General features: G+C 44.0%; 2 protein-coding genes across 3 annotated transcripts in view; one reads left to right on the top strand and one right to left on the bottom strand.

Moving 5' to 3' along the window:
* The window catches only part of lrrk2 (leucine-rich repeat kinase 2), a 304,627-nt gene that overhangs the window by 199,216 nt on the left and 81,168 nt on the right, over positions 1–24,243 (bottom strand). The gene's annotated exons all lie outside the window — the stretch shown is intronic.
* LOC147105626 (leucine-rich repeat serine/threonine-protein kinase 2-like) overlaps positions 2,791–24,243 on the top strand; it is a 44,300-nt gene continuing 22,847 nt past the window's right edge. Inside the window, exons 1-5 of the mRNA XM_086010174.1 lie at positions 2,791–3,593; positions 3,697–3,782; positions 7,463–7,572; positions 9,445–9,533; positions 14,878–15,012. Coding sequence (XP_085866300.1) covers positions 3,458–3,593; positions 3,697–3,782; positions 7,463–7,572; positions 9,445–9,533; positions 14,878–15,012 — 556 coding nt within the window. The 5' untranslated portion in view covers positions 2,791–3,457. The remainder of the gene's footprint in view (positions 3,594–3,696; positions 3,783–7,462; positions 7,573–9,444; positions 9,534–14,877; positions 15,013–24,243) is intronic.

The following is a 24,243-nucleotide window of genomic DNA, read 5'->3' as shown; positions in this document are numbered from 1 at the left end:
CGGAACTTCCGTTCCCTTGAAGGGGTTCACAGATCGAATGCGTGCACCGGAGAGGCAGCGCGTACGCCTGGAACTTCCATTTTTTTTTACAGGTTTCTCCGGGAGGGTAAGTCCCTAGCAGCTGCGTGTTTAAAAAGCAGTTGCAAGGCTTGCTTTTAACAAGGTAAGCGGTGAATTAAGTAAAATTAAAACATTTTTTCCACAGGTTTATTATTTTTAAATACTTTAAGGAAAGGTAAGTTTATTTTTAGCCCCATTAAAAACTGTAATTAATTTTTTCAAAAATTTAAATTATTGTTTAAATTAGTTATTTTATGTAATTTATAGCTATTTTAAAAATGTGATTAAAAAAAATGTATTTTAAGTTTTAGTTAGGTTTTGGGGCCGATCTCTATTCATAGATTTGACAGGTTTTCCTGTCAAATCTATGAATAGAGATTCCCTGCTACGATTGGCTCTCCATGGCCCATGTGATCCCAGGGGATGCTTCGAACTAACTGCGCCCCTGGGATACGCAAGCACTGCGCGCCGGCAGCTGAAGGAGGCCCAGGATCGGAATCCCATGCGGGCCCACAGCACAACGGCAGGCGCGTTAGGTAAGTGCAGGTCGGGGGCTTGCACCTGTGGGAAGCCTCCGACCCGAATTTCTGGCCCAATATTAATTGATGACTTAGTTAACACACTAGAGAGCCATATATCCAAGTTTGCCGATGACACAAAGATTGGTGGAATAGTAAGGATTGTAGACGGGAGCATAAAATTACAAAGAGACATTGATAGATTAAGTGACTGTGGCAAAACTGTGGCAGGTGGATTTCAATGCTGGTAAGTATGAGGTCATCCATTTTGGACCTACAAAGGATAGATCCGAATATTTTTTAAATGGCAAAAAGCTAGGAACAGTGGGGGTCCATGTACAGTACACAGATCACTAAAATGTAGTAAGGCACAAAAATTAATAAAAAAGGCCACTGGAATGTTAGCCTTTGTAACTAGAGGGCTAGAATATAAAGGGGAGGAAGTTTTGCTATAGCTATACAAAGCTCTGGCTAGATCACATTGGGAGTACTGTGCACAGTTCTGGGCACTGCACCTTAGAAAGGATATATTGGCCTTGGAAGGAGTGCAGCACAGATTCACCAAAATGTTACTCGGGCTCCATGGGTTTGATTATGAATAGAGATTATATAAACTAGGCTTGTATTCCCTGGAATATAGAATGTTAAGGGGTGATTTGATTGTTTTTTTAGGATTTTGAAAGGAATTGAGAGGGTAGATAGAGAGAAACTTTTTCTGTTGGTGGGGAACCTAGGACAAGGGGACATAACCTTAAAATTAGAGCCAGGCCATTCAGTTGAGAAGTTAGGAAACACTTCTACATGCAAAGGGTGGTAGAAGTGTGGAACTCTCTCCCACAAAAAGCAGTAGATGCTAGCTCAGTTAATAATTTTAAATCTGAGATCGATTGATTTTTGCTAGCCAAAGGTATAAAGGGATATAGAGCCAAGGCGGGTGGATGGAGTTAGGATACAGATCAGCCATAATCTCACTGAATGGCAGAACAGGCTCGAGGGGCTTAATGGCCTACTTCTGTTCCTGTGTTCCTAAGTATACTTCTTGCAAAGCTCGTCGCCTGATTACTGCCAGAACCTGCAAATTACACTCTCAACTTAGTTGCAAAACTTGCAAATCTAAGTTTCCCAGCTTCTCTCTCTGATTTGATAGCAAGAATCTCTGTTGTCCTGTACATCAGCCTTTCCAACCACCCAACACCAATGCAGATCACAGACCATTTCTCTATCACATGGCTCCCCTTCTCCTTCTCAAGACATCTTTGGCCATTCATCTTTTCTTTCAACTCCTACTCACTGCAGCCTCCATATAACACCCTTCCAAATGAATATAAATGTTAACTGTAAGTCGTCATTGTCCGGGCATATGCTTTCAAGATTTTATTTTCACTTCCCCTTCACATTACCGACCATCAAACCAAAATCTGCTAAGTCAGTATCCCTTTTATTTTAATCTAGGATGGTGGGGGCGGGTAGGGAATTGGGGGAGGGCTTGAATTGTTTGTGTGAGCAGTCTTGCATTTTTGTGTATGTTGGTCTCATTTTTGGAGATCTTGATATTTGTGTGTATGGGGACTTGCATTTTTATGTATGGGGGCTCATATTTCTGCCTCAATCACAGATGGCCTACTCACTCATTTTGGCCTGTGTCTCCAGCCCCAAACGGTTGAGCATTCCTGGTATATAGTGCCCCTTACCTAAAATACAGTATTTTTATAAGAAAATTGATAACCTCCTTTCAACTCTATAGAAATCAACTGTTCTGTCTGTAAATGACATATTAAAGAAAGTAAGAACTTGCATTTATATAGCGCCTTTCACGACCTCCGGCCTTCCCAAAGCGCTTCACAGCCACAAAGTACTTTTTTTAAAGTGTAGTCACTGTTGACATGTAGGAAATGTGGCAGATAATGACCAGATAATCTGTTTGATAGTGATGTTGATCAGGGATAAATACTGACCAGGACACCGGGCAGAACTCCACTACTCTTCTTCGAAATAATGCCATGGAATCTTTCAGGTCCACCTGAGAGAGCATGGCCTCAGTTCAACCTCTCACTGACAGGATGGCACCTCCAACAGTGCAGTACTCCCTCAGTACTACACTGGAATCTCAGTCTGGATTATGTGCTCAAATCAAATTTAGTGCATTTATAGGTCAAACAGAAATGTTTTGATTGAGCTGCAATTCATTTGTGGGAAAAGGAAACCCCACAGATGGGTGTAACCTTCTCTGTGACTCGAATTGGAGCCTCTGAAACGTGACTGGTTTCTTCCTGCGTCAGACGTCAGCCTGACTAAAATAGTAAATTGTAGAGTAAGGTGCCAAGCAAGTGGTAACTTAATTGATAAACTGGGGAGATAAAGTATAACTCATGATGGCTGTTGTGCTTTATTCTGGTGTTACGTTGTGAGGGCCTTGGCAACTTGCCAAATTTCCTTCGGTTGCTGCAACCAAGGGAGTTCATTTTCTGCAGTTTCTGACGGCACGGCCTGCCATTTGACGCCGGCTTTGGACTTCCAACAACACCAATGCCGATTTTATTTTTAGAAACAAATGGAGCTGTTGCCTGTGATACTTAAAAGAAAATCAGAAGGGCGCAACCAAGGTTGCCGATAGCTGGCGAGTAACAGCGGAACCCAGCTGGTGTGGTGAAGCCACTGCTCGGAAAGTCCTTGCAGCAGGATCGGAAACTTTTGTAACTCTCTCAGTTTTTAAAAATTATTTTGAGCAGCACCACTATGGCCGAGGCCCGAGCAGTCATATCCTAACCACTTTTGAAGGAAGGAAGGGCCTGGTCAAACCCAGAACGCTGTTAACCATCAGATGGTTTTGTCTTCGTATAAAAATGGAAAGTGTCCAATATTGAAATTGTCGACAAACCATGGCGGACTCGGAGCAACAGGAAGAAAACCTTAAAAAACTCATCGTTCGTCTCCAAAACGTAGAGCAGGGGAAGCAAGTCGACACTCTGCTTCAGATTTTGGAGGACTTGAGTCAACTCACCGCCGTTCAAAATGGTAAGTGCGCGATGTTGGTGTGAGAATTTGTATATACATTAAAAAAAATCCATTATCAGAAGATAGATCTGTCATGTCATCTGGTTGTTTACATTTTAAATAGCCTCGATTTTATTCGGAAATAAGAACGTCCACACGCCGTTGCTGATAGTTCTGGAATCTTTTACCGACGTTTCCAGTATTCAACAGGTAGGCTGTGACCTTTTTTTATTTATTATGACCTACTTTCTGTTTATGTCACTTAAAGATATGATGGCGTGTGACTGGTAGTTAATAGGTTTGTTTTGGCCCAGTTTTGTTTCACCATCCAAGGTCAATGTATGGCTCAAGTTTTAAAATGATCCATACCTTTTTATTCCTAAAAGAAGCAAATTCTTCATGAAGTGTTGCATGTATTGATTTGCACAACTTAAGTAGCATGAACCACGTGGAAACGTTAGCATTTCACTTGTGCATGTCGTGCACAAGTGTCACTCGCCAACTCTAAAAAGTTTGCCAAATGTTTTCCATGGACACCACGTGTCCCGTAATGGAAATTTGTCCTTACCAAAATAGCCTGGACTTTTTTTAAATTAGTTTTTATGGGATGTGGGCGTCACTGGCAAGGCCAGCATTTATTGCCCATCCCTAATTGCCCTTGAGAAGGTGGTGGTGAGCCGCCGCCTTGAATTGCTGCAGTCCGTGAGGTGAAGGTACTCCCACAGTGCTGTTTGGCAGGGAGTTCTAGGATTTTGACCCAGCAAGACGATGAAGGGTCGGCGATATACTTCTAAGTCAGGATGATGTGTGACTTAGAGGGGAACTTGGAGGTGGGGGTGTTCCCATGCGTCTACTGCCCTTGTCCTTCTAGGTGGAAGAAGTCGCAGGGTTGGGCGGTGCTGCCAAAGAAACCTTGGCGAGTTGCTGCAGTGCATCTTGTAGATGGTACACATTGCAGCCACGGTACGCCGGTGGTGGATGGAGTGCCAATCAAGCGGGCTGGATGGTGTCCAGCTTCTTGAGTGTTGTTGGAGTTGCACTCATCCTGGCAAGTGGAGAGTATTCCATCACACTCCTTACTTGTGCCTTGTAGATGGTAGAAAGGCTTTGCTGAGTCAAGGAGGTGAAACACTCACCGCAGAATACCTAGCCTCTGCCCTGCTCTTGTTCCCACAGAATTTATGTGGCTAGTCCAGTTCATTTTCTGGTCAATGGTGACCCCCAGGATGTTGATGGTGGGGGTTTCGGCGATAGTAATGCCATTGAATGTCAAGGGGCGGTGTTTAGACTCTCGCTTGTTGGAGATAGTCATTGCCTGGCACTTCTGTGGTGCGATGTTACCTGCCACTTATCAGCCCAAGCCTGGTCTTGTTGCATGCGTGCATGGACTGCTTCATTATCTGAGGAGTTGTGAATGGCACTGAACACTGTGCCGTTATTAGCAAACATCCCCATTTCTGATCTTATGTTGGAGGGAAGGTCATTGATGAAGCAGCTGAAGATGGTTGGGCCTAGGACACTGCCCTGAGGAACTCCTGCAGCGATGTCCTGGGGCTGTGATGATTGACCTTCAATCACCACAACCATCTTCCTTTGTGCTAGGTATGACTCCAGCCAGTGGAGAGTTTTCCCCCTGATTCTCATTGACTTCAGTTTTATTAGGCCTCCTTGATGCCACACTCGGTCAAATGCTGCCTTGATGTCACTCTCACCTCACCTCTGGAATTTAGCTCCTTTGTCCATGTTGGGACCAAGGCTGTAATGAGGTCGGGAGCCGAGTGGTCTTGGTGGAACCCAAACTGGGTATCAGTGAGCAGGCTATTGGTGAGTAAGTGCCGCTTGATAGCACTGTAGATGACACCTTCCATCACTTTGCTGATGATTGAGAGTAAACTGATGGGGCGGTAATTGGCCGGGTTGGATTTGTCCTGCTTTTTGTGGACGGGACATACCTGGGCAGTTTTCCACATTGTCGGATAGATGCCAGTGTTGTAGCTGTACTGGAACAGCTTGGCTAGAGGTGCAGCTAGTTCTGGAGCACCAGTCTTCAGCACGATAGCCGGGATGTTGTCAGGGCCCATAGCCTTTGCTGTATCCAGTGCGCTCAGCCGTTTCTTCATATCACATGGAGTGAATCGAATTGGCTGAAGACTGGCTTCTGTGATGGTGGGGACCTCGGGAGTAGGCCGATATGGAACATCCACTCTGCACTTCTGGCTGAGGATGGTTGTAAACACTTCAGCCTTGTCTTTTGCACTCACATGCTGGGCTCCACCACCATTGAGGATGGGGATATTCATGGGGCCTCCTCTTCTCATTAGTTGTTTAATGGTCCGCCACCATTCATGACTGGATGTGGCAGGACTGCAGAGCTTTGATCTGATCCATTGATTGTGGGATTGCTTAGCCCTGTCTATAGCATGCTGCTTCTGCTTTTTAGCATGCATGTAGTCCTGTGTTGCATCTTCACCAGCTTGGCACCTCATTTTTAGCTATGCCTGGTGCTGCTCTTGGCATGCTCGTTATTGAACCAGGATTGGTCCCCTGGCTTGATGGTAATGGTAGAGCGAGGGATATGCCGGGCCATGAGGCTACAGATTGTGGTGGAACACAATTCTGCTGCTGCTGATGGCCTACAGCATCTCATGGATGCCCAGTTTTGAGCTGCTAGATCTGTTCTCAATCTATCCCATTTAGCACGGTGGTAGTGCCACACAACATGATGGAGGATGTCCTCAGTGTGAAGACGGGGCTTCTTCTCCACAATGACCGTGCGGTGGTCACTGCTACCAATACTCTCATGGTCAGATGCATCTGCGACAGATAGATTGGTGAGGATGAGGTCAAGTAGGGTTTTCCCTCGTGTTGGTGTTCTCACCACCTGTTGCAGGCCCAAACTAGCAGCTATGACCTTCGGGGCTCGGTCAGTAGTGGTGCTACCGAGCCACATTTGGTGATGGACATTGAAGTCCCCCACCCTGAGTACATTCCGTGCCCTTGCTACTCTTAGTGCTTGTTCCAAGTGGCGTTCAACATGGCGGAGTACTGATTCATCAGATGATGGAGGCCGGTAGGTGGTAATCAGCAGGAGGTTTCCTTGCCCATGCTTGACCTGAAGCCATGAGACTCCGGAGTCAATGTTGAGGAATCCGAGGACCACTCCTTCCCGACTGTATACCACTGTGCCGCCACCCCTGGTGGGTCTATCCTGCCGGTGGAACAGGATATACCCAGGGATGGTGATGGAGGAGTTTGGGACATTAGCTGAAAGGTATGATTATGTCTGTGTGACAGCTTTCCCAATTTTGGCACAAGTCCCTAGATGTTGGTGAGGAGGACTTTGCAGGGCTGACTGGGCTGGGTGTGCTGCTGTCGTGTCTGTAGCCGGTGCTGAAGTCAATCCTGTTTCATTTTTTATTATTTGGTTTTGTAGCAGTTTGCTGCAACGGAGTGTCTTGCTAGGCCATTTCAGAGGCCAATTAAAAGTCAACCACATTGCTGTGGGTCTGGAGTCACATATAGGCCAGATTTCCTTCCCTAAAGGAAATTAATGAACCAGACGGGTTTTTACGACAATCCGATAGTTTCATGGTTATCATTACTGATAGTAATAATTATACCAGATTTATTTAATTAACTGAGTTTAAATTCCCCAGCTGCTGTGGTGGGATTTGAACTTGCGTCTCTGGATCATTAGTCCAGGCCTCTGGCTTACTAGCACAGTGACATTAGCACTACGCTACCGTTCCCTGATGAATTATATCTCTATTGTGTATTTTACAACCGAATACTAAGCAGGTTTGAAATTGTACTGCTGACAAATGGTAAAATGAACAGAAATAAATGTATGTTAATGAGCTTCATGGATGTGCTTTTTTTACTTTGACCAGGCAGGTTGGTCTTTACTCTGTAAACTGATTGAGCTCTGTCCAGACATAATTAACAAATTGGCTGCACCCCAAGACGTGGGAAAAGACTGGGATGTTCTTGGAGTGCATCAGTAAGTATTTTCTCCATTCACATGACAAGGATGAAATGTATGTGAAATAATTCCAACATAATTAGAATTGATGTTCATATTCTAAAAGTAAATTTGCAGTACACCAGAAGAGCTTTCAGTTCCTTAACTTTCAGTTCCTCTTTGAATAGTACTTTGGGATCTTTTAAGATTGGTGGAAGTGTCTAATTACAGTGTGACAAGTTACATAGGTACTTTCCATTATAAATGTGGACATAGGGATGTATTAATGGAACTATATAAAGATAAGGACAGAATGTAGGGCACTGAATTACATCTATGCACCTAACCAGCTCTGTCCTCTAACCCCGCTTGACCCAAACATGGCATTTGGTCATGACTCCTCATGTGATAAGCCATGGAGTTTAGCTAGTTATGTGTTGTATGGTATAATACTCCTGTCAATATAAAACAGAATATCCTCCAACTGATTGGAGCAGTGTTATCGTAAATTCATGATTAATGTTTAAAAGCATTTGAAATTACAGCTTATTGTTAGTACAAATGGTTAACTTTACAGTGTGGCTTAAACATTTATATAATTCAGTCTTTTATCTGACATTGGGATCACCCCATTTAATCTCAGATCTGCTATTGCAGTCTTCCTTTCTAATTTAAGGTTCAGATTCTTTGCTCACTTACCCTAGTTTCTTGCCCATGGCTCATTCCTCTCATTCCACTCTTCATTGTTTTTTGCACCTTTTCTATTCCACTGTGTCACAACTTGATTCTTCTATACTTAATTCTTAGTGACTTGTTCTTTTTTCCCCCCTCTTTCACTTACCTTTTTTCTTCTCCTCAATGTTCACAACTGCATATATCTTCCCATTTTATATTGCTTAGAATCTTCATTACTTGATGGCTTCCCTTTTAACTGATTGGAGTTTTCTTGTACTTATGTGGCTACTTAATTTTTCTGTTACTTTTTTCAACTTTTGTTGATTTAACTGACACTTCCCCCTCTGTACCTATATATGTAATGAACTGCTTTCTGTTCTCTTGCACATGTGTACATGCAGACTCTCATTTCCTTGCCACTCATTACTTTTACCAATTAAAAACCTCTTCTAGGTTTGTGAACCTAAACTGCTTTTTTTTTCTTTTTCTAGCACAGTTGCAACTCAAAGATGTGGATTGAACTGTTGACATGCTCTTGCCTATATTTATGTGGCTCGTAATCACCGTTAATACTTGTATAGAATATTTCACATTGTACTTTATTTTTATTTGCTTTCCCACCAATTTTCTTCTCTGCAATCCTGAAGGTGCTGTCTCTTGATGGGGTGTGGTACCACAGGCCTCTAGTAGCTCCCCCATGTGACCATTCTTCCCGTATGAGTCTGGATAGTGAGTGTCAGTACACTATTCTTCTGCAGAGCACTTTACAACCATGCTTGATTCTGTGCAGTGAAATTTGAATGGAATAAAACAATTCCCACTTCAGAACTGGTCAAATGGAGACCAATTGCTGAATGTTTCATCAAGAAAGCAACTTGACCAAGCACCCTGGTGCCCTCAAGATTGTCCATGTTTTCAGCAGCAGTTCCTGGAGTGGGAAGTCTTGGTGACTTTTTTTTTAAATTTTCCTTCCCTTGCCCATGGGTGCTGTAAGTGTTTGTGGCAGTACAACTGATTTGACTGAAATTGGCTAACTCAGCACAGACCTTCTGGTATTTCTATGGCTTAGCACTGCACTTTAGCTACCAGGGAAGGAGGGATCTTGATTACAGTTGCAATAAAAAAAAATAGATTACCAGTAGCATCTGAAAGTATTTCATTTTGAAATTGCTCCTTTTTTAAAATGTTTTTTATTGCAATATTTGATGTCTTTTTTTTTCTTCATTTATATTTTAGACAGATCCTGAATTTGTTGTTGACTTACAATTTTCATCCCACCATACTGCTGCTTGGCCTTAAGGTGTTAACACTCCTTGTTCAGTCAGGTATAGTAACTCCAGTTAAATCTGAAAAATAAATCCAACATTGTTAACAACGTGCCTTTTCTTTATGTATATTTTCTGGCCTCGATGGAGACAGAAAACATGCATGAAAATCAATGTAATGTACAGTAGGTTCATAATTACCTGTTTTATACCATCATAATTCCCTTATAATTTGGGCTAGTGATTGTCACAGGAAAATAAACAGAAAATTATAGGCAGTTGTTGGGAAAATCATGTGGCCAGATACGCAGAGTGTAATTTTGCAGACTTCAGTTGATTTTGAGTCTGGGAGTTAGATGAACTGTTAAATAGTTTGCAGTTTTGCTCAGGAATTGGGTGGTTTGGTGCCTGTGGTTGTACATTAGAATAGCTTCTATGATGCATCTATTGGCAAAAGAGTGGGAGAGCAATAGTGCTAGGGGACTCTATCATAAGGGGAACAGATAGACGTTTCTGTGACTGCAGACGTGACTCCAGGATGGTATGTTACCTCCCTGGTGCCAGGGTCAAGGATGTCACTGAATGGCTGAAAGGCATTCTGAAGGGGGAGGGTAAACAGTCAGAGGTCGTGGTTCACATTGCTACCAACGACATGGGTAGAAAGAGGGATGAGGTCCTGCAACAAGAATTTAGGGAGCTAGGTAGCAGATTAAAAAGCAGGACCTCAAAGATTGTAATCTCTGGATTACTCCCGGTGCCATGTGCTAGTGAGTATAGGAATAGGAGGATAGAGCAGATGAATGCGTGCTAAAGAGTTGGTGCAGGAGGGAGAGCTTTAGTTTCCTGGATCACTGGGTCTGCTTCTGGGGAAGGTGGGACCTGTACAAGTCGGATGGGTTGCACCTGAACCGGAACGGGACCAACATCCTTGCGGGGAGATTTGCTAGTACTGTTGTGGGGGGGGGGTTTAAACTAACTTGGCAGGGGGATGGGATACAGAGTGGAGCTATAGTAGGGGGTGATGCACAGCCAAATATAGGAGGAAGAACAAGTCAGCCTGGAAGGCAAAGCAAATATGTACCGGCACAAGGGAGTATGGCAAGGCTGGATGGCATTTATTTTAATGCAAGGAGTCTTGCGAGTAAGGCAGATGAATTGAAGGTGTTGATGAACACATGGGAGTATGATATTGTTGCTATCACAGAGACATGGTTGAGGGAGGGGCAGGACTGGCAGCTCAATATTCTGTGGTATAGAATCTTCAGGCGAGACAGAGGGGGGTGTAAAAGAGGAAGGGGTGTCGCAATATTAATCAAGGAGTCAATTACTGCTGTAAGGAGGGCCGATATCGTAGCAGGTTCCTCGAATGAGGCCATATGGGTAGAACTTAAAAACAAAAAGGGGGCAAGCACTTTGCTGGGAGTGTACTATAGGCCCCCAAACAGTCAGGGGGCGATAGAGGAACAGATATGTAGGCAAATCTCAGAAGTGTAGAAATAATAGGGTAATAATAGTAGGGGATTTCAACTTCCCCAATATTAACTGGGATAGTCAGAGTGTGAAAGGCTTAGAGGGTGTGGAATTCTTAAAGTGCATCCAGGAGAGCTTTTTGAGCCAGCATGTAGAAAGTCCTACAAGAGAGGGGGTGGTACTGGACCTAATTCTAGGGAATGTAGCCAGGCAAGTGGTAGAAGTGTCATTAGGAGAGCATTTTGGTGACAGTGACCATAATTTGGTGAGATTTAAGGTAGTGATGGAAAAGGACAAAGATGGACCGGAAATAAAGGTTCTAAATTGGGGGAAGGCCGATTTTAATATGATCAGGCAGGATCTGGCCAAAATGGACTGGGACCAGCCACTTGCAGGAAAATCCACATCAGAGCAATGGGAGTCTTTCAGAAGGAAATAGAGAGAGTACAACGCCAACATGTTCCCGTAAAGGTCAAGGGTGGGACCAACAAGCCCAGGGAACCCTGGATGTCAAGGGATATACGAGAATGGATTAGGGAAAAAAAGGGGACTAAAAACAGTGCAAGCCCTAGAGGAGTATAGAAAGTGCAGGAGGGTACTTAAAAAATAAATTAGGAGAGTGAAGAGGGGGCATGAAAAAACGCTGGCGGGCGAAATAAAGGAAAATCTCAAGGTGTTTTATAAGTATATTAAGGGCAAGAAGATAACCAGGGTAAGAGTAGGGCCCGTTTGGGACCAAAGTGGCAATCTATGTAGAGCCGGAAGATGTGGGTGAGGTTTTAAATGAATATTTTGCATCTGTGTTCACTATGGAGAAGGACGATGTAGGCATAGAAATCAGGCAGGGGGATTGGGATGTACTTGAACAAATTAGTATTGAGAGGGAGGAGGTACTAGCGGTTTTAGCGGGCTTAAAAGTGGACAAATCCCCAGGCCCAGACGAGATGTATCCCAGGCTGTTGTGTGAGGCAAGGGAGGAGATTGCAGGGGCTCTGGCACAAATTTTCAGACCCTCTCTGGCCACAGGGGAGGTGCCAGAGAATTGGAGAACAGCTAACGTAGTACCATTATTCAAGAAGGGTAGTAGGGGTAAACCAGGGAATTACAGGCCAGTGAGCCTAACATCAGTGGTAGGGAAATTATTGGAAAAAATTCTGAGGGACAGAATAAGTCTCCACTTGGAAAGGCAAGGATTAATCAAGGATAGTCAGTATGGCTTTGTCAGGGGGAGATCATGTCGAACTAATTTGATTGAATTTTTTGAGGGGCTGACTAGGTGTGTGGGTGAGGGTAGTGCAGTTGATGTAGTCTACATGGACTTCAGTAAGGCTTTTGACAAATGTCCCGCATGGGAGACTGGTCAAGAAGGTAAGAGCCCATGGTATCCAGGGCAATTTGGCACATTTGGATCCGAAATTGGCTTAATGGCAGGTGGCAGAGGGTGATGTTCGAAGGTTGTTTTTGTGACTGGAAGCCTGTGTCCTGTGGTGTAGCGCAGGGATCGGTGCTGGGTCCTTTGCTGTTTGTAGTGTACATTAATGATTTAGATATGAATGTAGAAGGTATGATCAGTAAGTTCGCAGATGTTACGAAAATTGGTTGAGTGGTAAATAGCGAGGAGGGAAGCCTCCGGCTACAGGACGCTATAGACGGGTTGGTTAGATGGGCAGAACAGTGGCAAATGGAATTTAACCCTGAAAAGTGTGAGATGATGCATTTTGGGAGGACTAACATGGCAAGGGAATACACAATGAATGGTAGGACCCTAGGAAGGACAGAGGATCAGAGCGACCTTGGTGTGCATGTACATAGACCCCTGAAGGCAGCAGGACAGGTAAGAAGGCATATGGGATACTTGGCTTCATCATTAGAATATAAGAGCAGGGAGGTTATGATGGAGCTGTACAAAATGCTAGTTAGGCCACAGCTGGAAAACTCTGTGCAGTTCTGGTTGCCACACTGTAGGAAGGATGTGATTGCATTGGAGAGGGTGCAGAGGAGATTCACCAGGATGTTACCTGGGCTGGAGCGTTTCAGCTATGAAGAGAGACTGGACAGGCTGGGGTTGTTTTCCTTAGAGCAGAGAAGGCTGAGGGGGGACATGATTGAGGTGTACAAAATTATGAGGGGCATAGATAGGGTAGATAGAAAGGAACTTTTCCCCTTAGTAGAGGGTTCAGTAACCAGGGGGCATAGCTTCAAGGTAAGGGGCAGGAGGTTTAGAGGGGATTTGAGGAAAAACTTTTTCACCCAGAGGGTGGTTGGAATCTGGAACTCACTGCCTGAAAGGGTGATAGAGGCAGGAACCCTCACAACATTCAAGAAGCATTTAGACGAGCACTTGAAACGCCATAGCATACAAGGCTACAGACCAAGTGCTGGAAAATGGGATTAGAATAGACAGGGCTTGATGTCCGGCGCGGACACAGTGGGCCAAAGGGGCTCTTTCTGTGCTGTATAACTCTATGACTCTATTTGTGAGGTGAGAGTCCATTCTTACTGATAGAATGTACACTAAGTTTTGCCAGAGATCAGACAGCTTTCCCTGATGATGTCCTTCTGTTTTATCACTTCATCTCAGCAGTTCATTTTTCATTGGCAAAACCTATCCTGATTCATAGGAACAGGAGTAGGCCATTCAGCCCCTTGAGCCTGTTCCGCCATTCAACTAGATCATGGCTGATCTGAAGCTCAACTCTATTTACCCGCCTTTGATCCATATCCCTTGATACTCATTACCTAATAAAAATCTATTGATCTCAGTCTTGAAAATTTCAGTTGACCCAGAATCCAAATTTGAAAACCTATCTGAGGTTAAGTCTGTGATGTTAGTTTGTTGTGCAAAATGAGAATGTGGGCTCAGCTCTTTCAACCTAATTGACCAGGAAAATTGCACTCAGCAAAAATTGAAGTAGGTGATGCTTTCACACATTACAAGCCGTACTTGTAATATTTACTGAACTGTGACTGCCTGGTTAGCAACTGCAGATTAACTCACTAACCTTGTGATTTATGTAAGTTATTAATCTTTCATCATGCATCAAGTGAATGCGCATGGTGATAGACTTCACCCCCACCAGTACAAAATAAGAGCCAAATAGAAAGTGCTGTCCCACAGTGTATATATATATTTTTTAAAGTTATTAATTGTATATACAAAGCAAGTACAAGGAGTCATACCCTTTTTGGAATTCAGAAGACTGTTAAACTAGCTATTCATTATTCTCCATACTGTTGAATTGGATTTCTATTATCCATATTGCAACCTGTTATTAACTGTGTAACAGTGAACTCTGTCTTCAATCAGGGTAGTTTTATTCTTTAATTATCATTGGCCTCAATAAAGATGAGGAAAGTTTTTCTCCCAAAATGTTATACATGGTTGAGTTTAAGATGTAATTTAATCTTTTGGGTGTGGGGGTTTAGATAATATCCATGAACCACATAATTTTTATGATGGCTTATGATGATGGATATGGACATCTGGATAAATGATACTCATTGTTGTCAACAATGTAATGTGCATAACATTTGTAGAGGTAAAGAGGAAAACTGGAAATCTGAAACAACAGAATATGCTGGAATTGCGCAACAGGTTGATCAGCAGCTCGGGTGGGACCTTCCTTCAGAACTCGGAATTAATAGTTTTGTGTTAAACCATTTTTACTCAGTCTAAATGCTGACGTGTTTTTATGAAGAAGACTCACGTAACTCATTTATGCACATAGCATTTGTGAGCTCAATCTGGTTTAAGTTTACTCCACAGCGAACCTTTTATGCATTATTCATTGTTAGTTAAAAAGAAGGTTGAATATTTGGCTATGTTCTGTTGCAGTAATTTGTTTTTCCATTTTGTTACATTAGTGCAATGTTGACATTTAAGTTCTGTGTGAACATCTTTAAGAAAATTGCTGCTTTTGAAATCATGTTGCAGATGAAATTGCATTATTGGTTCGAGATGAAGAAATGGATGTTTTTTCTTTGGTTATTGAGGGAATGCAGACATTTGCTGGTCATTGTGGAATTCAGATGCATGGATGTCGAGTGTTGTGCACACTTTTGGAAAAAGGTAATCCAGTTCTAGATGCACTTGCAATAAAAGGATTTTTTTTGGGGGGGAAAGGGGTTTGAAACTAAAGGCAAACACCTGTAATTCTTGATGTTTGGTTATTTTGCAAAATACATGTGTGTTGAGCAATTTTACATCCCCTTGGAAATATTTTTGCATTTTGAATGTTTAGTATAAAAGCTGAAAGCAATTTGTGACGAGAATAGGAATGAAAAGATGATAAACCACAATATAAGTTCCATTCCAATGTTGAGCAAGTGTATACATGCAATTCCATGTTTGGATGGTTTCTCAAAAGTACAAACACTCATGCTGTCCCCTGTTTCTCTTAATTCTTGCCCTCCTTTTGAACCTTGCCTGGTATATTTGATCTCTTAATTCATTGCCTTTTTTCCTTCCTGTGTTTTCACTTTTTTCTATAGTCACTTTGGAACCTCCGAATACAGTGGCTAAAACCAATTGCAGACAACTGTAAATGTACTGTTTTTAGATGCTTGTTTTGCCTGCATTCTGCAAATGGCTGAAATAAATAGACGACCTGTTACTTTCACTGTTGCCAGAAATGTATTTAGTATATACCCCTGTGTAGGTCATTGCATTGATTGACAACAGTCGTGGAATCATGTAGCCATAGAATTATACTGCACAGGAGGAGGCCATTCAGCTCATTGTGCCTGTGCTGATCTTGAGCTATCCAATTCGTCCCACTCTCCTGCTCTTTCCCCACAGCCCTGCAATTTTTTCCTTTTCAAGTATTTATCAATTCTCTTTTGAAAGTTCTTATTGAACCTGCTTCCACCACCCTTTCTTGCAGTGCATTCCAGAGCCTAACAATCGCTGCCTAAATTTTTTCTTCACACCGCCTCTGGTTCTTTTGGCAATTACCTTAAATCTGTGTCCTCTGGTTACAGACCCTTCTGCCACTGGCAACAGTTTCTTCTTATTTACTCTCTCAAAACCATTCATGATTTTTGAACACCTCTATCAAATCTCCCCTTCTCTGCTTTAAGGAGAAGTAGCCCAGTTTCTCTCATCTCTCCATGTAACTGAAGCCTTTCATCCCTGGTACCTTTTCTAGTAAATCGCCTCTGCACCCACTCTAAGGCCTTGACATCCTTCCTGAACTGTGGTGCCCAGAATTGGCCACAGTACTCCAGCTGGGGCCTAACCAGTGTTTTATAAAGGTTTAGCATAACTTCCTTGCTTTTGTACTTTGTGCCTCTATTTATAAAGCCAAGGATCCTGTATGTCTTTTTAAAAGCCTTCTCAACTAGTCCTGCTACCTTCAAAGACTTGTGTATGTATACCCCCAGGTCTCTCTGTTCTTGCACCATTTCGTTTATATTGCCTCTCCTCATTCTTCCTACCAAAATGAATCACTTCACACTTCTCTGCGTTAAATTTCATCTGCCATGTGTCTCCCCATTTCACCAGTCTATGTGCTACTGAAGTCTGTTACTATTCTCCTCACTGTTTACTACATTTCTGAGTTTTGTGTCCTTTGCAAACTTTGAAATTATGCCCTGTATACCCAAGTCCAGGTCATTAATATATATCAAAAAGAGCAGTAGTCCTAACACTGACCCCTGGGGGACACCACTGCACACTTCACTCCAATCTGAAAAACAACTGTTCACCTCTACTCTCTGCTTTTTGTCCCTTAGCCAATTTCAAATCCATGCACCACTGCTCCTTTAATCCCATGGGCTTCAATTTTGCTAACAATTATATTATGTGGTATTTTATCAAATGCCTTTTGAAAGTCCATATACACAACATCAACGACACTACATTCATCAACCCTCTCCGTTACTTAGAGTCATAATGGCACAGAAGGAGGCCATTCAGCCCATCGAGTCCATGCCGGCGCTCTGTAGAGCAATCCAGTCAGTTCCATTGCCCCGCTCTATCCCCGTAGCCCTGTAAGTTTATTTCCCTCAAGTGCTTATCCAGTCTCCCCTTGAAAACATTGAGTGTCTCCGCTTCCATCAGCAGCGAGTTCCAGGTCCTCGCCACTCGCTGCGTAAAAAAGTTTTCCCTCACATCCCCCCCGCCACCCCCCCCCCCCATATCTCTTGCCCAAAACCTTAAATCTGTGTCCTCTCGTCCTTGTACCATCAACTAATGGGAACAGCCTTTCCACGTCTAGCCTATCCAAACCCGCCATAATCTTGTACACCCCTCAACCTCCTTTGCTCTAATGAAAACAAATCCAACTTCTCCAACCTGTTCTTGTAGCTAAGATTCCCCCATCCCCGGAACCATTCTGGTAAATCTCCTCTGCACCCTCTCGAGGGCTTTCACATCCTTCTTAAAGTGTGGTGACCAGAACTGGACGCAATACTCCAGCTGTGGCCTAACCAGCACTTTATAAAGGTTCAGCATAACTTCTCTACTTTTGTACTCAATACCTCTGTTTATGAAGCCCTAGATCCCATATGCTTTGCTAACCACTCTCTTGATATGTCCCGCCACCTTCAGGGACCGATGCACATTAACTCCCAGATCCCTCTATCCCTGCACACTCTTTAAAACTGTGCCATTAAGTGTATATTGCCTCTCCCGGTTCCTTCTGTCAAAATGCAGCACCTCACACCTCTCTATTAAATTCCATCTGCCACTTGTCCGCCCATTCTGCTAGCCTTTCTATGTCCTGTTGCAGTCGATTGGTATCATCCTCACCGTTTGCCACACCTCCAAGTTTGGTGTCATCGGCAAATTTAGAAATTCTAATACCCAGGTCATATATATCAAAAAAAGCAGTGACCCCACTGCTGACCTTTGGGGAACACCAGTGTCTACCATCCTCCAGTCTGAAAAGCAACCACAACTTGCTGTTTTCTGTCCTTAAGCCAATCCCTTATCCAAGCTGCCACTGACCCAGCTATTCCATGAGCCTCAATTTTGTTAACCAGCCTTCTATGTGGTACTTTGTCAAACGCCTTCCTAAAATCCATGTAGACAACACCCATTGCATTCCCTTCATCAATCATCCCTGTTACTTCATCAAAAAATTCAATTAGATTAATCAAACAGGATCTGCCTTTTACAAATCCGTGTTGGCTCTCCTTAATTAGCTTAAACCTCTCCAAGTGCCTGTTAGTTTTTTCCTTGATTATTGTTAAACTGACTGGCCTGCATTTATGAGGATTGTCCTTGCACCCTTTCTTGAACAATGGTGTCACATTTGCCACTTTCCAATCCTCAGGCACCTCCCTGACATCTAAGGAAGATTGGAAAATTATGGCAAGCCCTTCTGCTACCTCCTCCCCTAATTCCCTTAGCAACCTGGGATTCAAGCCATCTGGACCAGGCGACTTATCCACTCTAAGCACACACAATCTTTCTGGTACAACGTGTCTATCAATTTTCCCCCTTCCATTGCTTCTACCTTTTCCGCTTCTACCGATATTTTATCAGCATCCACCTCCTTGGTAAACACCGATACAAAGTACTCATTGAGTATTCTAGCCTTGCCCTGCGCCTCTAGGCTTGCAGTATATCACCACCTTTGTCCCTAATAGGCCCCACCCCGCCTCTTACTACCCGCTTACTGTTTACATGCCGGTAGAAGATTTTTGGGTTCCCTTTTATGTTAACTGCCATTCTACTCTCATATTCTCTCTTTGCAAATCTTATTTTCATCTTCACTTCCCCTCTCAACTTATTATATTTGGTCTGGTTTTCCCTTGAAGAATTCACCTGACATTCATCATGCACCCTCTTTTTTTTGTTCCATCATCTTCTCTATCTCCCTTGTCATTCACGGAGCCCTTGCTTTGGTTCCCTTACCCTTCCCTCTTGTTGGAATGTACCTAGCCTGTACTTGGAACATCTCCTTAAAGATCACCCATTGTTCTATTACAGTTTTTCCTGTCAGTCTTTGGTTCCATTTTACCCTGGCTCGATCCTTCTGCATCCCATTGAAGTTAGCCCTATTCTAGTTTAGAAGTTCCACTCTAGATTGTTCCTCTCCATTGCTAATCTAAATCTTATGATACGATGGACCTCGTGGCGCAATGGTAGCGCTTCTGACTCTAGATCAGAAGGCTGCGTGTTCAAATCACCTCGGGGTCAGTGTTATCCTGGAATTATTGGCCCAGAAATTCGGGTCCCAGCATGGGGTACTCACGCGTAGGCCCAACGAAAGTGCTGGTTTCAAGCATGCAGTGCGAATGCGCGGTAAACCGGCACTTCCGATCTCCTCCTAAAAGAAGGGGTTGACGGGTGGAACGCGTGCGCCGGAGAGGCAGCGCATCGAACTTGCGTTTTTTTCTATTAAAGGGATCAAGCGATATGGGGAGAAGGCAGGGACAGGGTACTGAAATTGGATGATCAGCCATGATCGCATTGAATAGCGGAGCAGGCTTGAAGGGCCGAATGGCCTACTCCTGCTCCTATTTTCTATGTTTCTATGATCACTCCTACCCATGTGTTCTCCCACAGACACTTGGTCGACCTGGCCCACCTCATTCCCCAGCACCAGATCCAGCAATGCCTCCTTCCTAGTTGGGGCAAGAACATACTTATCAAGGAAATTCTCCTGAACACATTTAAGAAATTCCTCCCCTCCTTTCCCTTTACCCTAGCATTATCCCAATTGATATTTGGGTAATTAAAGTCCCCCAATATCACCACTCTATACTCTTGCATGTCTCTGCGATTTCCCTGCAGATTTGCTCCTCTACCTCCATCTCTCATTTTGGAGGCCTGTAGAATACCCCCAATAGCGTGATGAAACCCTTTTGCTCCTCAGCTCTAACCAAATGGATTCTGTCCATGTCCCCTCAAAAACATCCTCCATTTCCAACACTACAATGCCTTCCTTAATCAGCACTGCCACCCCACCTCCCTTTTTTCCTTCCCTATCTTTGCTGAACACCTTGTACCCTTGAATATTCAGTGCCCAGTCCTCACCGTTTTTAAGCCACATTTCCGTTATTGCCACAACATCATATTGCCACACGGCTAATTGTGCTTGTAGCTCACCAACCTTAATCACCACACTTTGTGCGTTTACGTACGTGCATTTTAAACCCATTTTTGAATTTTTCTTAGTCTGCTCCTATCTAATATCGTACTACTTCTGCCTCCAGCACTACCTTGCCCTCCAGTACCATCCAACACACTCACTCTTCCATGCACCCCATTCCTCCCCTCCACTCCTACATGCTGGTGCCCATCCCCTACTATGCTAGTTTAAACCCTCCCCAACAGCACTAGCAAACCTTCCCACGAGAATATTGGTCCTGGCTCTGTTGAGGTGTAACCTGTCCAGCTTGTACAGGTCCCACCTTCCCCAGAAATGGTCCCAATGCCTCCGGAATCTAAAGCCCTCCCTCCTGCACCATGTCTCCAGCCACGCATTCATCTGTTCTATCCTCCTATTCCTGTACTCCCTAGCATGTGGCACCGGAAGTAATCCAGAGATTAGTACCTTTTTGAGGTCCTGCTTTTTAATCTCTTTCCTAGCTCCCTGGGTGGGCGTGTGTGCTGTGAGGAGGATGCAGAGAAACTCCAGTACGATTTGGGCAGATGCAAGGCAGATGCAGTATAATGTGGATAAATGCGAGGTTATCCACTTTGCTTGCAAAAACAGGAAGGCAGATTATTATCTGAACGGCAATAGATTGGGAAAAGGGGAAGTGCAACGAGACCTGGGTGTCCTTGTGCACCAGTCGCTGAAGGTAAGCATGCAGGTGCAGCAGGCAGTTAAGAAGGCAAATGGTATGCTGGCCTTCGTGGCGAGAGGATTTGAGTACAGGAGCAAGGATGTCTTGCTGCAGTTGTACAGGGCCTTGGTGAGACCACACCTTGAGTATTGTGTGCAGTTTTCGTCGCCTTTATCTGAGGAAGGATGTTCTTGCCATGGAGGGAGTGCAGCGACGATTCACCAGACTGATACCTGGGGTGGCAGGAATGACGTATGAGGAAAGATTGGGTCGATTGGGCTTATACTCGCTGGAGTTTAGAAGAATGAGAGGGGATCTCATTGAAACTTATAAAATTCTAACAGGACTAGGCAGACTAGATGCAGGAAGGCTGTTCCCGATGGCAGGGGAGTCCAGAACTAGGGGTCACAGTCTAAGGATAAGGGGTAAGCCATTTAGGGCTGAGATGAGGAGGAATTTCTTCACCCAGAGAGTGGTGAACCAGTGGAATTCTCTACCACAGAAGACAGTTGAGGCCAATTCATTCTTAAATATATTCAAGAAGGAGTTAGATATATTTCTTAAGGCTAAAGGGATCAAGGGATATGGGGAGAAAGCAGGGACAGGGTACTGAATTTGGATGATCAGCCATGATCGCATTGAATGGTGGAGCAGGCTCGAGGGCCCGAATGGCCTACTCCTGCTCCTATCTTCTATGTTTCTATAGTCTGCCTGCAGGACCACATCCCTCTTTCTGCCTATGTTGTTGGTACCGATATGGACAATGACCTCTAGCAGTTCACCCTCTCCCCTCAGAGTATCCGGCAGCCGCTCGGTGGCATCCTTGACCCTGGCACCAGGGAGGCAACTTACCATCCTGGAGTCACGTCTGCGTCCAGAGAAACGCCTATCTGATCCCCTATCACTATTGCTGTTCCACTCTTCTTCCTCCCCCTCCCTCCCCCTCCCCCTCCCCCCCCCCCCCCCGGTGCAGGCCTTGGCTCTGGCTGCTCTCCCCAGAGGAGCCATCACCCCCTTCAGTTTCCAGAACTGTGAACCGGTTAGCGAGCGAGATGCACTCTTGGGACTCCGGCCCTACTTGCCTGGTCCTCCTTCTCTGTCTGGTGGTCACCCATTCCCTCTCTGCCTGCACATTCTGAGGCTGTGGGATGAACACTTCTAGGAACGTGCTTTCCAAGTATTTCTCAGCCTCGCGGATGCACTGTAGTAGCTCCAGCTGCCGCTCAAACTCCGAAACTCGGAGCTCGAGTTGTTGTAGTTGGTGACACTTCCTGCACACGTGGTTGTTCAGGCCACAAGAGATGTCCAGGATATCCCACATGGCACAGGATGTGCAAATCATGGGACTGAGCTGCCCTACCATGCCTCTATTTACCAGACTATGGAGGTAATTTAGCAGAAATAAACTTAACAAGAAACACTCGAGCTACCCTCCAATTGGCACTTCCCTCTATTAGATAGGCTATGAACTACTTCGCAGAAATATACTAAAAACAGAACAAAAAAACTTACCACAAATACCGTATACTCGCCTCTCAGCTCCTTTGTGCCAGCGACACCTTTGAATACTGACATCACTCCTTCGTTGTGTCACTTGCCGACTGTCCCCCTCGCAGGTAGTCCGCTCGCTCAGACACCCAGGTCTCTGCTCCGCGCTGCCTTTATCCCCAGTGTCCGACTCCGTTCCTGCCGCAGGTTTGTTTGCTCAGGCTCCCAGGTCTCTGCTCTGCTTTGCCTTTATCCCCGGTCTCCGACTCCGTTCCTCCTGCAGGTCCGCTCGCTCAGACATCATCAAAGAACTCAATCAAGTTAGTTAACATGATTTGCCTGTAACAAATGCATGCTGGCTTTCATTTATTAACCCATGATTTTCCAAGTGCAAGTGATTGTGTCCTGGATTAACGTCTCTAAAAGTTTCCCCACCAACGACGTTAGGCTGACTGGCCTGTAATTGCCAGGTTTATCCCCCTCCCCATTTAAAAAAAAAAAAAAAAAAGGGGTGTAACGTTTGCAATCCTCCAGTCCTGTTGCACCACTCTTATATTTAAAGAAGATTGGAAATTATGGCCAGAGCCTCCCAAATTTCCACCCTTCCCTCAGAAACCTAGAATGGACCGGGTGACTTTTCTACAGTGCTACAAACCTTTTAAGTACCCCCTCTTTATTGCATCCTACCCAATTTCTCTACTCTCTCCTCCTTTTACTGTGACATTGGCAGCACCCTCTTCTTCAGTGAAGACAGATGCAAAGTATTCAATTAGTACCGTAGCCATGCCCTCTGCCTCCACAAGATCATCGTTTTTGGTCTGTAATTGGCCCCACCCTTCCTTCTGACTACCTTTTTACTATTTATATATTTGTAAAAGACTTTTGGGTTCCCTTTTATATTACCTGCTAATCTATTCTCATACACTCTCTTTGCCTTTCTTATTTCCTTTTTCAGTTCTTCACTACTTTTTGTATTCAACTTGGTTATCTACTGAATTATGAACCTGACACTTCTCATAAGCCTCCTTTTTCTGTTTCATTTTAATCTCTCTATCTTTAGTCATTCAGGGAGCTCTAGCTTTAGATGCCCTTTCTTTCCCCTCCTGTGAATGTGTCTAGTCTGTACCCGAACTATCTCCTCTTTGAAGGCCTCCATTGCTCATTTATTGTTTTACCTGCTAATCTTTGATTCCAATCCACCTGGGCCAGATCCCTTTTCAACTCACTAAAATTAGCCCCCCTCCAGTTGAATATTTTCACATTTGATTTTTCCTCGTCTTTTTTCGTAACTATTCTATACCTAATATTGTGATCACTGTTTCCCGAATGCTTTCCCACTGAAACTTGCTCCACTTAATTTCCCAGAACTCGATCCAGCACGGCTTCCTATCTTGTTGTGCTGTAAATATACTGATCAAGAAAATTCTCTTGTATACATTTAAAGAATTCCTTCCCCTCTTTGCCGTTTACACCATTATTTTCCCAGCCTATATTAGGATAATTGAAGTCCCCCATTATCGGTACCCTATAGTTGTTGCATCTTTCTGCAATTTGTCTGCATATTTGCTCCTCTAATTCCTTCCCACTTTTCGGTGGCGTATAGTTATACGCAGCAGCATTAATAGCTCCTCTATTCCTTAATTCTAATCAAATAGATTCTGTCTATGAACCCTCAAGTGCATCATTCCTTTCTACTGCTGTAACAGTATCTTTGATCAATACTACCACCCCCACTCCTTTTCGTCCGTTCCCTATCTTTCCTGAATACATTGTAGCCAGGAATATTAAGTGCACATTTCCCCCTTTTGTTTGAGCCAGGTCTTTGGTATTGCTTCTATATCACAATAATGCCATGTGGCTATTTATGCGTGTAGCTCACCAAACTTATTTACCATGCTCCGGGCATTCATACATATGCACTCTAAGCCTGCTTAGCATTTCCCTCCTGTCTGATCCCTCCTATTTCTGAACTTATTCTAATGCTGTTTGTCTCTCCCAGTCCTCTGTGCACCTTGTTTCTCCTCTCTAATACTTCATCTGGTGCCCCTCCCCCTGCCAGGTTAGTTTAAAT

This window comes from Somniosus microcephalus, chromosome 17 (genome assembly GCF_052327205.1).
Source record: "Somniosus microcephalus isolate GS21.2 chromosome 17, FLI_Smic_1.0, whole genome shotgun sequence".
NCBI classification, from domain to species: domain Eukaryota; kingdom Metazoa; phylum Chordata; class Chondrichthyes; order Squaliformes; family Somniosidae; genus Somniosus; species Somniosus microcephalus.
The sequence above is the reverse complement of the archived record's forward strand: the minus strand, read 5'-3'. Positions and strand labels throughout refer to the sequence as shown.